The sequence below is a fragment of the Echiichthys vipera genome, assembly GCF_963691815.1.
Source record: "Echiichthys vipera genome assembly, chromosome: X".
Lineage (NCBI taxonomy): Eukaryota > Metazoa > Chordata > Actinopteri > Perciformes > Trachinidae > Echiichthys > Echiichthys vipera.
Genome location: NC_139825.1, coordinates 10,000,168 through 10,015,306, shown reverse-complemented (window position 1 = coordinate 10,015,306; position 15,139 = coordinate 10,000,168). Strand labels below are relative to the sequence as shown.

The window sequence follows — 15,139 nt, the reverse complement described above, 5'->3', positions numbered from 1 at the left end:
CAAAACTGCAAGTATGTTTTCAGATGAACCACCAAGTGGCAGCATATCACAGCAGTCACATTATCATCAACCAGCCCTCAGCAAAATTTAGTCCAATTTATTCTACACATTCATGTTGTGTGAACATATAGATAAACCATTTTAACAATGTTTTCATAACAGATCCTTGTCACTCTATATACTTTAATATATATACGTTTTTAAAAGCAGCACTATTCCTCTTTAAAGACAGTAAGCTACTGTGTTCTGTCCGACAGTAACCTCTGCTCACAACTGTTGTTGGCTACTCGTATTACATTACAGCTTGTGGCCACGTTTAATTTCTAAAAGGAAACCCCCCCTTCCCTCTGTCCCCCTGTTTCGGCCCACTTTCTCCTCAGAGGCCCGCCTCAGCTGCAGTTTATGAATCAAAACAACACGGGAGGATTCAGATGAGCAGCTTTTTTCTGACTGCATCATCCCAGATTAGCGACAGTGTAAAAGAGCATGGCAGGAAAGGAGGCAACAGATTTTTGCTCTGAAGCCAGTCACAGTTTCCTCGGGATGCACCCTCCTAGTCAAACACAACTGGAAAACTCCAACAGCTAGAAATTCCTGTCTGATATGCGTGCAGACCATAGGTGCAGACAGAGCTGAAGCTTCCTCTTAAATCAAAGATATTGCACCACACTACAGCAGTCAGATCAGCATTGGAAAGTGGCTACAGGATTGAAACCTGCCTGCAGCAGTTTTTGATTCAGAGTATGACTGGAGAGGCCTTGATGTGGTTACTCTTCCACCCACTCTCTACTGTAATCTCTTCTGAAATTCAGATTGGTGTCATTTCAACAAGAAAGTCAATGGATATATTAGTAAAGAGGAGAGACTCAAGGAAAGGAGAGCAGGCCGGCAACTTTGTCTACCAAGACAGCAATGCTGGTATTTAGAGGTTCATCTCTGCTTTATCAAAGCAGGTTGACGAGTAAATGTTGCTGTTATTTTCCAGAGTAATTAAAATCCAAATAAAGTAATTTAAGTCTTGCTTGTACAAGTGTCCTATGTTAATATTCCAGGATTTCTTTTAGATGACATAACATTGATTTGTTATTATACAATATATACAGACCAGGTAAGCCCAAACGAGTAGTGCGGATGAACTGGGAACGTCTGGAGGAGGTCCCTGTCCGAGAGATCTTCAACTCACACCTACGGTGGAGCTTTTCTGGCATCCCTGTGGAGGTTGGGGGCATTGAACCGGAGTGGGCAATGTTCAAATCTTCCATTGCTAAAGCTGCAGCGGTGAGCTGTGGCCTCAAGGTCTTAGGTGCCTCAAGGGCGGTAACCCTCGAACACCATGGTGGACACCGGTGGTCAGGGAAGCTGTCCGACTGAAGAAGGAGGCCTTCCGGGATATGTTATCCCACATGACTCCGGAGGCAGTTGCAAGGTACCGACAGGCCAGAAGGGCTGCAGCCTCTGCTGTGTCAGAGGCAAAGCAGCAGGTGTGGGAGGAGTTCGGAGAAGTAATGGAGAAAGACTTACGGGCAGCACCAAGGTGCTTCTGGAAAACCATTCGACACCTCAGGAGGGGGAAACGGGGAACCGTGCAAGCTGTTTACAGTAAGGACAGGGCGCTGGTGATCTCAGCTGATGAGGTAATCGGACGGTGGAAGGAGCACTCTGAGAAACGCCTTAATCCGACTAACATGCCCTCTTTTGTAGAGGCAGAGTTGGAGGCTGATGGGGGATCATTGTCAATATCTCTGGCGGAAGTCACTGAGGTAGTCAAACAACTCCACAGTGGCAAAGCCCCAGGGATTAATGAGATTCGTACATAAATGCTGAAAGTTTTGGGTTTGGAGGGGCTGTCTTGGTTAACACGTCTCTTCAACATTGCGTGGAAGTCTGGGACAGTGCCAAGGGAGTGGCAGACTGGGGTGATGGTACCTCTGTTTAAAAAGGGGGACCAGAGGGTGTGTGCCAATTACAGGGGTATCACACTACTCAGCCTCCCTGGTAAAGTCTACTCCAAGGTGCTGGAAAGAAGGGTTCGTCCTATAGTCGAACCTCCGATTGAAGAGGAACAATGAGGATTCCGTCCTGGCCGTGGAACAACGGACCGGCTCTTCACTCTCGGTGCGCTTTGTCACCAATCCTGTTCGTGATTTTCATGGACAGGATATCGAGGCGCAGTCGTGGTGGGGAGGGGTTGCAGTTCGGTGGGCTGAGGATCTCGTCTCTGCTTTTTGCAGATGATGTGGTCCTGATGGCATCGTCGGTCAGTGACCTTCAGCACTCACTGGATCGGTTCGCAGCTGAGTGCGAAACGGCTGGGATGAGGATCAGCACCTCTAAATCTGAGGCCATGGCTCTCAGCAGGAAACCGGTGGATTGCTTACTACAGGTTGGGAATGAGTCCTTACCCAAAGTGAAAGAGTTTAAATACCTCGGGATCATGTTTTAGAGTGAGGGGACAATGGAGTGTGAGTTTGGCTGGAGAATCAGAGCAGCGGGGGCGATGTTGCAGTCATTCTACCGTACCGTTGTGATGACAAGAGAGATGAGCCGGAAGGCAAAGCTCTCGATCTACAGGTCAATCTTCATTCCTACCCTCACCTATGGTCATGAAAGCTGAGTCATGACCGAAAGAACGAGGTCGCGGGTACAAGCGGCCGAAATTTATTTTTTTTCAGGAGGGTGGCTGGAGTCTCCCTTAGAGATAGGATGAGAAGTTCAGCCATCCGTGAGGAACTCGGAGTAGAGCCGCTGCTCCTTTGCGTTGGAAGGAGCAAGTTGAGGTGGTTCGGGCATCTACTAAGGATGCCCCTTGGGCGCCTCCCTAGGGAGGTGTTCCAGGCACGTCCAGCTGAGAGGAGGCCTCGGAGAAGACCCAGGACTAGGTGGAGAGATTATATCTCCACACTGGCCTGGGAACGCCTCGGGATCCCCCAGTTAGAGCTGGTCATTGTAGCCTGGGAAAGGGAAGTTTGGGGTCCCCTGCTGAAGATGAGATGAGATGAACCAATTCATTTGCAGAATTGTTGAGGAGACCAGAGATGGAATGTGAAATAGAAATATATTTGTCAAACATTATTTGTTCTAATAATTTTTTTTAGATGTGAAACTAAAATGTGAAGAATGTGAAGTCTGAAAATACATTTGTTCAGTTTTGAATAATTAAGGGTATTTTTTATTGGGGAGGACAATTCATGTTATTTAGATTAGACATGCACTATTCAGTATTTTTATATGAAGGGTGTGTCAATGGCTGCGTAATGCGGAAGATGGCACTTGAGTTACTTGATTCTGCAGTTCATCCCAGGAACTTTTTCTTCTTCTTTTTTTCTTTCAGTCCTGGTCCTCATTGATGTTGTTTCCAGCTGCAGCAGGCACCTGCTTAGAAGTTGTTACTCCCTCAGTTACTACATCAGAGGGACGTGGTTAGCTGCTAAAGAGCACTTTCTCAGTAGTTGGTCAAGATAAAGACAGGGCTAAAAGAAGAGTGTATATGTTCTGGGTCACCAGCAACATAAAATATGAATGATAGTTGCTCCATGTCTACTGGATTTGGAGGAAAACTGTTTGCTAACATGTTAGCCACATTACCTTTATAAAGCCACATGTCAAATATGGTCTTTTAACCATTGAAGCAGATTTTATGGTTGCCAGTAAAAAGTACAGTACTACTTGAACAAGGGCCTAAGGATTGTACGTAATTTAAAGAACTCTTTTGGCCAAAGAAAGAGCTGAATAGTATACTGTATTCCAAATGTTAATCATTGTTAGAAAGTAAGCAGCAACTTTCTTCAATTTCTAATGGTTGGTTATATTCATATTTACTTCAAATCTTCTCTGGAACCATGAAATACTTATCAGATTCAAAGTCTATTCAAATATAATCTAAGACAGCTGGTCTGTGTGGTGGGAGAGATGGAACGTAGTGAGAAAATCATGAAAAAAACGTATGTGATAGTAAATAAATTTATGTCCAAAATATACTGTGTACATCAACAACTACAGAAATGACTCCAATTCTGTCTTTGTCACGTGAGTAACTCAAATAACAATGCAGGAAATTACTCAGTATTTTCATTTTTTGCTTTTTATTTTTGTAAATAGGAAAATAGCATATCTGGTATTCACAAAAAAATACAGCCTGTGTTTAACCAGATACACAGGCAGGACTGAGAGAGAATCAGAGAGAGAACTGGATGATGATTAGGGAATACAGGTCTGGATGTAGGTCAGTAGAAGCAGCCTGGGGAGGCTCAGACACAAAAGCCAGCACTGATTCAGACAGATAAACACGTCTGTCCGTCTGTCTGCTTCCAATGGGTTTCTACATTACTAAGTGTGGTTATTTTTCAAGAATGAAACCTAATGTATCCATAACACTAATAGACAGAGATATGAGGATGCTGTGTAAATGACTGCTACACAGAGCTACATGCAGAAGTGCTCTACGTTTGAGCTGATTCAACCAACGTTTTGCCAGTACATGTTGTAGGTGTAAGTGTTGGCTGGTTCAACAGAGACAATCCAGTTATGTGAAGCACCATGCTTTCAGTTATACAGTCTCTGATGTGAAGCACTGGGAGGTTAACAAGCACCGTGTTGAGATCAAAAACAAATAGTGACTGCACTGTGCCGTGCAGTTTAGCCTTCCTTAGAAAATCCTTTTTTTTTGGCATTTTAAAGTTCCAATACATGTTAATGGAACTTCTATAAGAGCACAATGACTTTCCACTAACACAAGTGCACTTGAGACCAGCAGACTCAGCTTAATGGTTTGTGAATGGGCAGAGTGGGACTCCAAATCCCAGACCATAATCAGTCTGACATTCCACAGATTGATCACGCTACAATCAAACTCACATAACAGACCAAAAACCTCTCCAGAAACACGACTGAAAAGCTTAATGCACTGATTGAAAATCCTTGTTGATAAAAAAACAAAAATCTATATAAAAACTACAGGCTATACATGTTATTTTTGTCCTTTATGTTCAATACATATTATAGTGAGTGTGCTAGTACAGATGATTGAGTAGATGTTAGCTGCCTTTCCAGCTCTTTAGATTGTTAGCTTTTCTTGCTGCTATAACCAACAGAGAAATGTACTACAGTAACTGCTACTGTAAATAAGAAAGAGCAGTGTTTCATATCACTTTTGCAACATTTAGCCAAATAAGTAGTTTTCTAGGCCTTGTAAATCGGCTGCACAATGATTTCAAGAGAATTTCAGAGAACAAAGAGCTTATAAACTGTCACGCACCAAGGGTGTCGTTTTCACACTCTCACAGGGCCAGAGCAGGGTTTTCTGGTTTGGCAACCCCCAGTTTAGAATCACAGTTTAATAAGAGCATTCATATGATAACGGTAGGATCAAGTGAGGTTGGTTTTGTGACATGGACAAAGGCATCAATAGAGAGAAGGGCATACTGGGGTTGAGAAAAGGCAAACGGGTCAAAACAGAGTGGATTATGATTGGACAAATGCCATAAAAGTATAGTCTGACAAAAACAACATCTCAGCATTGACTCCTCCTAATATCAAGAGTCGCAGCGTCCATTCAGAGTGAACCATCACTCTGAAACTATAATAATTTCATAATAATCTAAGTTTCCTACAGTGATGGCTGTCACGCGCTGCCATGTGAACATGCGCATATGAAGAACACGTGAAAGAAACGTGACGCTTAATTTTTACGACCACAATGTACAAAAAAGTGTACAAAAAAATGTGGACCCTGTAATTTGGCTTTTAGGAAGAAGGGCTATAACAAAAAGTAGAAAGGGTGAAAGACAGACATTCCTCTAACAGCCTCTGGTTGCTTAACAGAGTAGTGCATGCAGTGGTTTTAAAGACAGGCTTCTGTAAGACTGTCGCGTTATTAGGGTTGGGTATCGATTTTATTTCCCGATACTGGTGCTTAAATTATACTTTTAAAACGCTACCGGTGCCTAAACGGTGGCAATATTGATACTTTGAAAATAAAAAAACACAGTCAACGACATTAAAGAACCGCTCTTTTATTGAGGCAAATTTAAAGCTGAAATTGATTAATCTTTTTTATTGATATGATAGTGTTTCTGATACTTCTTTTTGTTATTAGCCTATTATTAATATTATTAATATTGATCCATGGTATAGCAGCTGCTATCCCTTGTCATACGACTATGAACGATTGGGTGTAATGCGAAAAAACATTAATTTCCTATAAATTCTTCACGATAAAAGTCCCCTGTTACTTGGTTATTTAAGGCTGTTATTGTGAAACAGCAAAATCAGGAAATGTTGGATTTCCAAACTTTCCATCTGCAGCAAATTAACCTTAATCAGCTGAAAGAACACGAAACAGTAAAACTTAAAGAAGATATCTGAAAGTACAAACAGAGAAACTAAACTTCAGACCACAGGGTTTAAGTTAAAAGCTACAAAAATCCTGAGACAGAACACAGAGACTTTTAAAAACGCCTTTCTCTCTGTTGTCCTACACAGACAAGAGTCGAGTCTCACAGCAGAGGGGGAGAAGGGGGGTTGTCCTGGCATGGCCGCAGTCGCCAGCCGCTGTCCCTATGGTGCTCAGGAGCTGCTGCTGACAGACGGGCAGAGACGACAGGCAATCCTCACTAGAGAGGATTGCCTGTTAGCTAAAGGGAGGCTAACGTGACCTTCTGCCAAATGTAATGTTAACTAATTCTAACTTTATATCACCCGCAGGCAGTGACGCGTCTGTTACCTGTAACGTCGGAGCACTAGATGGCAGCGCAAGCATTTAAGTGGCACCGAAATGAGGAACCGAAATCTGTGTTTTCCTTCAGTTTGGTAGATACCGTTTGTTTAAGAACCAATTTTGGTACCCAACCCTACTCGTTATGTGTTTTGTCTTGTGTTTGCGTGTGAAGGCCAGGAAATCCACTTTCAGATGACTTTTTCCTGAGGGGGCTGCTCAATATAAGATGAGCTGTGAAAGATCCACAGCAGGGAGAAGAAAGAGAAAGGAAAATATGAGAGGAAAACAGCAGCCAGTTCTTATGATTCCTCTGAAAGTTCTGCTAGTGAAGCACCAAAAGTCCTGAGGGAGACCTGGACATCCCCCGGCCCTCTGGGTCAAAGCCAGGTGGGTGCGGGGCAGGGCAGGGTTTGACCAGGTGAAGGTGTCACACAGTGGCTCTGATAATTCTGCTCGGTCTGGAGCTGCGGTGGACCTTCGTGTGTTTGGATAAGTGGTCACTGCGGGCGAACTTCTTCTCACACAGTGAACACTCGTACGGCTTGATGCCGGAGTGAGAGCGGCGGTGACGAGACAGCTCATCAGATCGGGAGAACCTGGTGACACAAGAGCAGGAAGGTGGAGTAAGGAACACAGTAACGAAGAGAGATACACCGGGTATATAATCATTTATTCACCAACACTATTCTTTAGGCACTCGAGTGCCCTCAAATGTTTCCTGAGTGCAATAAATAGTGCCCATATAATGGACACTTCTAAAAGTCCGACACTACAAGTGCCTAAAATCTCAGTGTACAACACATACTGTGAAGTACTGTGTTTATGTGAAGAATAGTGTATGAGTGAATGATGGACATATTTCAGACAGTATACAGTAGAGATCAAAAATCTGAATTACTTTTGTTGTTTTTATTATTCATACAGATAGAATATCTGCTGTGTCTATTCCACTGCTTTACTAACATCTTTTTCTAATTAACTAAGGTACTTCAACAAAAACCTTTATTTTGTGAAAAAAAACAGTGATCAAAATGAGAGAACAGTGTTCATTGTGTCAGAAAAGAAGATTTCAACAAAGTCTTCTTCTATTGGATTCAAAAATGAACAGGAAGTGTAGAGGCCACAGCTTTGAATGACTTCAGCACATCTGCACCCACAGGACATCACTAGTTTCTCACACTGCTCTGGTTTGATCTTGGTCCATTCTTCTTCAGTCTCTTCCACAGTTCACTAACTGTAGTGGGTTTATTAAACGTTACTTTGTTGCCAAGGATTTTCCAGAGATTCTCTATGGGGTTTAGATCTGGACTTGGACTAGGCTGGACATTTCATTGTTTCAATATTCTTAGCTTCAAGGAACTGCTTCACCTGTTTTGCAGTGTGATAGAGGGCATTGATTTGCATGAAAATTGCACTGGAGGTATTGCATTTTGCTGAAGGAAGTTCACATAAACATTTGCATTCATCCTGCCATGTAGCTGTACAAGAGGCCCAACTCCTGCTGCAGGAAACATCCCCCAAACCATGACACTTCCTCCTCCAAATTGAACAACAACACAAATAAACTGAATGTCCTCTCATCACTAAAGTCATTCTCGACCAGTTCTCCTCTGTCCACACAACATGCTCCTCAGCAAAGGCAAGTCTACCCTTTTTATTATTTCTGCTGATGAGAGGTTACGACACTGCAGAGTGGGCTTTCAGTCCAAAAAGTCTTAAACGGTGAGACACTGTGTACCGAGACAGATCCCTGCCCTGTTCAGAGCTGAACTGGTGAGCAACTCCAGCTGCAGTGTTGAACCGATTCCCCAATGAGAGTCTTTGTATAATCCTGTCCTCACGTGTACTTGCCATCTTGCAAAGTAACCAGGAGATAAATAGGGTGTGTCCAAAGAAGAAGTAAATTGTCACCAGGTGCCAAATTAACACCAATAACTGGGAGGGATCTGAAAGTGTTCTTTAATTTTGCTCACTGTTTATTTCACAAAATAAAGGTTTTTGTTAAAGTGCCTTGGTTATGTAAAAATCATATCTTACAATATCAACCAAACCAAATGCAAATGTTAGTCGACCAGAAAGGTCATTGGACGGACCAGATTTCATTGGTCGCATGGTCGAGAAAACTGGGAACTACGCCTTTTCAAAATAAATACAAACCTATACGGTTTGACAATGTGGGAATTTAATTTGAAAGGACACACACAGGAAGTGGCTGGGCAAACTAAGCAGCGGTCTACATGAGTTTGCTTGGCCTAGTTGCTGTTGTCTTATATTTATTTATTTTATTTATCACATTTTTGCACTAGTATCTTTTTATGAAGTGATTAAGTTTGCTGTGTGCCGATTTATTTGTTTGCTTATATTATTTGTAGTTTAGAAGGAAAAGAAAAGTATATTTCAACTAAGTTTTACAAACTGCTTTTTAACTTATCATATGTTTGTTAAAGTGTAGGTGTTAAACGTTAAGCAAGTAAAGTTTTACTGTGTTGTTACTTAAATAAACTGACTAAATGTTCCGACAGTCTACTCGCTTTTTTCAGTCAAATTCAGAATCAGAATAATAAGGTAGGCTATGGCTTTTATTGTTTGCCGGTGTTGTTAAAAGGCGACATTCTTGTGAAAGTGTGAAAGTTGATTTAAAGTTCTTGTGTTGGTATTACAAGTTTATAAGATGCCTTTATATTGTTTTGAAAATCACCAAAATGTTATATTTTCCCCTTGCTGATTGTTCGACACATTCATTGCTCATCGGGACCTGGGATTCCAGGGAAATGTGTCACTGAAGGTCCCGTTTTACTGTTATTATTGAGTGATTGAATGAGGGGGTATTTTTCATTAATGGCAGCCTAAACTAATAATAGATACTCAATAGGGTTGTGCTGATTGGCGGTGGAATGCGTCTTGCTCAGTGTGTGACATGCACTTGTAAATAAAAATTAAGGTCTTACATTGAACGATTCGTCAGCTAATGGATCTGAATGACGACTACTGGTCGACTAGGAAAATTCATAGTCCGGGGCAGCCCTAATAGAAACAATATAGAAAAATATATTTGTATATTTATATGTTGACAATATATATATATATCTTCCTTCTTCCATATGGCCCAGCCTTTCTGACCGATATGGATCACTACATCTGCTCCTGTATGTGAAATCATGGGCTATGTAATCCAGCTGATGTTAATCACATTGAACTATGTGGTAATATAAAGTTTGATGATAAAATTAAAACTACAATTTTCAAATATTTCCTCAGGTATTTCAGAAAATGTTTTCGAGAAGTTTGAGTTACAGTGCTTGTTATTGTCAGTTTAGATGACGTAACTGTGTATATCATGTAGGGCTGAAACAATTACTCTAGTAATTCAAGTTACTGGATTTCAAAAAATCCTCAAGGTAAAATCTCTGCCTCGATGATTCATTATTTGTTAATTCCTATCTCACGTGTTATAAGGCCTGTTCAGCGCAGGGATCATTGTTCCACATGGACTGTTTTGCGGATGCACACCACTACATCCGCAAAAGGCAGAGAATAAGTTTGGGATCCTTTCCCACAGAAGCCAAAAAGGTGCAATGTGTCCACTGTTAACTAGAACTGTTCTACCACAGCAGCACATCATCAATGATTCAGCGTCTGAGCTGAAAGCAGCCCGTTGTTAACACCACTTCACGGAGCGCCGCTGTTCAGGTTTAAGGAGGACGGTTGCCGTAGTTACAGATAAAAAGGAAGAGAATGGGTGTTACCTACCTGATCAGTCTTTATAGTTTTGTTTGAGGAAATGTGTCAGTGGCGTTTTGTATGTTGTTTGTTGTTACGGTAAATGGGAAGTGAGCAAATTACTCTTCCGATTACTCAATCAATCTATGACATAATCGGTAGAACCCTTGATTACAAAAAGATTTAATAACTGCAGCCCTAATATCATGGAATCTTTATATGATTTTTTTCAAGATATTTATCACCCAGTCATGATGATGATGATACATTTCTAAACAACTGCGCAGTGTTTTGGTATCTGATAACCCTTCATACTCCTAGATCTGTTATTCCAACTGGACTTGGTCTTAAACTCAGTATTTACTGTTAAACTTGGTACAATTCACGAGACCACTTACCTCCAGCCACACTCAGGCCAGTTACATGTGTAAGGTTTCTCCCCCGTGTGCCGGCGGAAATGAGCTTTCAGATGGCTGCTTTTGGTGTACATCTTCCCACAGCCTGGGTGTGAGCACTTGTGGACCCTCTCTGTAGGCGGCAGTCTGGTCACCCGAGGGGCCACTGCCTTCAACAGACCATTGCCCTGGCCTCCAACCCCAGTCATGCCAGTGATTTCTATAGTCCTCATAGTGATGGGCAGAGGGGCGATCTTCACATACTTCTGGTCAGCTGACTTGGTATCTCCACTGTTGAGTGATAACAGGGTGGTGGAGGGCACCTGCGGGGCCAGCAGGGTCAGATTTTGTCCTGTTGCACCCTGAAGCCCCATGACCAGATGAGTGAGTAAGAAGCCACTTTGGGCCCCAGGAGGAGAGCCTGCTGGAGTCGGAGGCTGGGCTAGAGGTAGGGGCTGGAGCTGGAGAACCAGTGGAGCACCCAGGAGCATAGGCGGGGTTAGGGCAGAAGGTGAGGGGTTAACTTGGATGGAAGGAGAACAGTCAGCTGAGCTGGGACTATTTTGCTTGTTCTGAGTGGTGCAATGAGAAGCACTAGTCCCTAGGTCACTGCAAGTCTCTGAGGAGGCAGCCGGGGGCTCAGTGGAGGATGGAGCTTTGCTGCACGGTAGAGGGGAGGCCTCCTCTTTTGGGGTCAGTAGTCCCTCTTTGACTAGTTCCATCTTTTCCCTTAGGAACTCCTCTATGTCCTCCAGGGTTGGGGAGAAAGGGGAAGAGGGATGGAAAGGGAATTCTGGGAGCTTAGGCTCCTGACTCGCAGATTCCTCTTCTCCCTCTGCTCCTAAAAAAATATGCAGGCTGGCCCCCTCATCTTCATCTTCGTCCTCCTCCTCATCTTCATCCTCTTCAGGGCTGCAGCTGTGCATAGCCCCCAGATCCCCAGCATCGGGGCTGTCACAGGAGGCTAAACTTCCCCCCTCACTGCAGGCTCCTTCTCCCAGGCTGAGGGAGAACAGGCTGCTGCTGCTGCTGTCCCTGAAAAGGTCATTGTCCAAACTCAGCGTTCTGCTGCTGAGAGACACCATTGATCCAGGCCCGATGTAGAGGAGAGGATGTGGAGGAAACACTATCCACAAGTGGGATCACCCACAACAACCTGCAAAGGTAACACTGAGATTAGATTTTATTACCCATCAGAAATTAAAATTACACAAACGGCTATTTACTCAATGCCCAGATTTTAAACTTAAACCATAAATGAGGGCTGAGTGATAGGGTTAAAATCACAATATTAAAGAGAAAATGTGGCAATACCATTAAATTCCACCTAGAACACATTATAATGTAGAAATTGTTGGCAATCACATGCAGAACCTGTCAGGATAACAAATTTTGCTCAGCGCTAAATTATCCCAAATTATTACGTTAAGCGATAATATTGCCGTTTTGAGACCATTTTCAACTTATATAATGATAATGGCATAATAATGCAAGTACAACATTTTAAATATCCAAAATAAATAAATAAAACAACCAAAAACAATAAATAAAATGGACTCAAATAAATAAAACAACCAAAAACAATAAATAAAATGGACTCTTAGTTGGCAAGTTTAGTTGCAACTGTTTTAAAACAAATGCAACAACTGCTCGCTCAGGTGAAGTGGTTCACCGCGGTCATTCGGTTTGAACATGAAGTGCTCCCACACAGCAGCTGTGGTGTTTGGCATTGAAACCAACTCCATCTTTGTTTTTCTACCTCCAAATCTCAACTAGCGTGTCCTCTAACCTGCTTCTCACAGGGCTCTCCTGCTGCACTCTGGGTAACTCCAGGGGTCCACCTCCCCACACAGAGACCATGCAGCTGACAAGTGACTGACACGACAAGAGACGAGGGCTAACGCATCATTACACTGAAAAACCAAAGGGGTCAATTGAAACAGATGCACCGGAGTGAAAACTCCAGTCTCTTTGATAGAGGGACACGAGGAAAACGGGAAAATGGAAATTATTGCAGCTGGCAAAGTAATCGAGCTCATTAAAAGTTATCATGTGATCCATGGATTTATTGCTTATTTCGACAGGCCTAGACATGTAAAATATTCATGTCAATGCTCAATGCTGCTAACAGTGTTCCACTGCTATGCGTTACAAAACGAACCCTTCACTCGTGTACAACAAGAACCTAACATTAGCTCTATTTATATGGGGGACCTGGGGCGAAAAGTTGCTGTGGGGCCCCTGCTGAGCAGTCACCTCCAAGATCCGATATAGTTCCGTGCAATGACTACTCCTGCACTGCACTACTTTAGTGGTGCACATTCTTTAAGAAATGTGCAATTTATCGGATACCATCACAAACTGACATGAGAACCAGGAGCTTTTGTGGCCCTGAGAGGCTGGGGGCTAGGGCTGAACAATAATTTTATTTTTACCATCATTGCAATATCAACTTCTGCAATAAACACATCATAGAAGGCACTGAGTTAGTTGAAAGCTTATGAGGAGAAAACGGCATGGTAAAATGTAACTATTATTCTTTTCTTTATTATTCTGCATGTCTCCCCCTCTCTCTCTCACCCCAATCCCTGTTTGTCCTATATGATAAAGGCTTGGAAAACTTCCAACAGGAATCTGGAATCTGGTTAAAACTGAAATTGCGGACATATATTAAAATCAAGCATTACTATGGTCTGAATCTTAATTAGAAGCAAATTTAGCGAGAAATCAGAGATCTTTGGTTGCTCAGCTAAGAACAGAAATCCTTCCTCTGGCACTTGAAGTTGGCAGATTTAAAAACATCCCAGAGGAACACAGACTTTGTGATTTACCGCAAGAGAGGTAGAAAATGAAGCTCAGTTTATACCGTCCCTTTTTCATGAGGTGAGAATAGCTTTTTTTCAGTGAAATATTTGGTCAAAATCCTGGAATGTTTTAAAGCACTGCTGATGACAGGATGGAAGGGTTGTTCACTTGTATTGTTTATAAGTTCGCCTCTTTTGTTGCAAAAGCCTGGAGGAAACATCAGGATGGTTTATTTTGTTAGTATTAGTATTGTTAAGCATCTACTTCTGGTTTCTGGTCAGTCTTTGATTAATAATGGTGCCTTGTAAGCCCTTTTTGGCCGTATTCCCCCTGAACCTTCTTTAATAAACTTTACAAAAAAGAAAAGGCCATCTTCATCTGAGGGACGCAATCATCTATAAAATCTTATGCTCTTGTTCTATTTAGTACCACAAAAATATACATATGTATATTAGGTGAGGCATTGATAAAATATTTAAACTTTTTTTAAAATAATAGGAAAATTTACTTCTCTACTAAATCTACTATTCATTAAATATAATGCATAGTAGCCTAAAAGTTCATATTTAGTTAGCTGGGCGACCCCCTTCAGGTCCGCAGACCCCAATTTGAAACCATAGTCCAAACAGAGTGCTGAACTCCACACTGGCTTATGTAAAGGCTGTTAGCTGCTGCTGTCAGACCGTCAGGCACATGTTGCAGCAGGGCCTCATACTTAACACAGTGCACACTGCTGCTGGGTACACTCGGCCCACTGACGCGCCCATAACCGTGTTACGAGGAAAACCAACCGTGTTTACTCGGGGATCGGAGGCGGAAAAACACCTTTCTAGCCATTTCTAAAGGAAGAGCGGCCGAAAGCACGGCAATCCGCCTCAATGCAACTCCGGTCGATGAGGAATCCACGAGTCTCAAGTTCGACAGGGTCAAAAATGTTCTATTTATACTCCTCCGTCTCTCCGGATGAACCGAGCGGGAGCATCCCGGACATTTTGGCTCGACCTACCGTGTATAGTTCGGAGGAGGCTCGTTGGAGAAAAACAGCGCCGTCGACGGTTCTTCTATTTTCCCCTTTTCCCTTTTCCTTCGTCGTGTTATTGTCGTAGCACACTCACATCCCGTCCTTGCCACGGGTCCATGTTGGCATTCCTTTCCCAAGCGTCACGTGACAGCATTGCTGCACAACTCGGAGGCACGGGTCCTGTTCCGCGCCTTTGATTGGCTGAGTGCGGCGGAGGCTCGCCCTGAAAGGGGCGCTTTGATTGGCTGCCGTTCGATAAATTCTGACTGCCATGTGTTGATGAAGGAATCAGCAGCACAACATGTTACAATGTGACCTATTGATGGTGTGTGCAGAGGGGGTGGACACAATAATGGAAAAAACTATTATGTAACATTTACCCTTATCCTCCTGAATAGCTTCAGGTATCCTGAGAAGAACAATAATACATCATTTATTAATCCCAGAGGGGAAATTCAAATGTTTCATACTGTTGTTATAAAA

At 42.7% G+C, this 15,139-nt stretch overlaps 1 protein-coding gene across 2 annotated transcripts; it reads right to left on the bottom strand.

Moving 5' to 3' along the window:
• Positions 1-4,098: 4,098 nt before the first annotated feature.
• LOC310965085 (Krueppel-like factor 15) lies at positions 4,099-14,778 on the bottom strand. Of its 2 annotated transcripts, none has more exons than XM_083938493.1 (3): positions 14,642-14,778; positions 10,834-11,986; positions 4,099-7,311 (listed from the first exon to the last, which is right to left on the bottom strand). In XM_083938493.1, exons 2-3 carry the CDS (start codon positions 11,913-11,915, stop codon positions 7,143-7,145), a joined length of 1,251 nt encoding a protein of 416 aa, XP_083794619.1. In that variant the 5' UTR covers positions 11,916-11,986; positions 14,642-14,778; the 3' UTR covers positions 4,099-7,142. The 2 variants fall into 2 exon arrangements, with proteins under 2 accessions (XP_083794619.1, XP_083794620.1); XM_083938494.1 differs by lacking the exon at positions 4,099-7,311 and adding an exon at positions 9,691-9,739.
• Between the last annotated feature and the right edge of the window lie 361 nt (positions 14,779-15,139).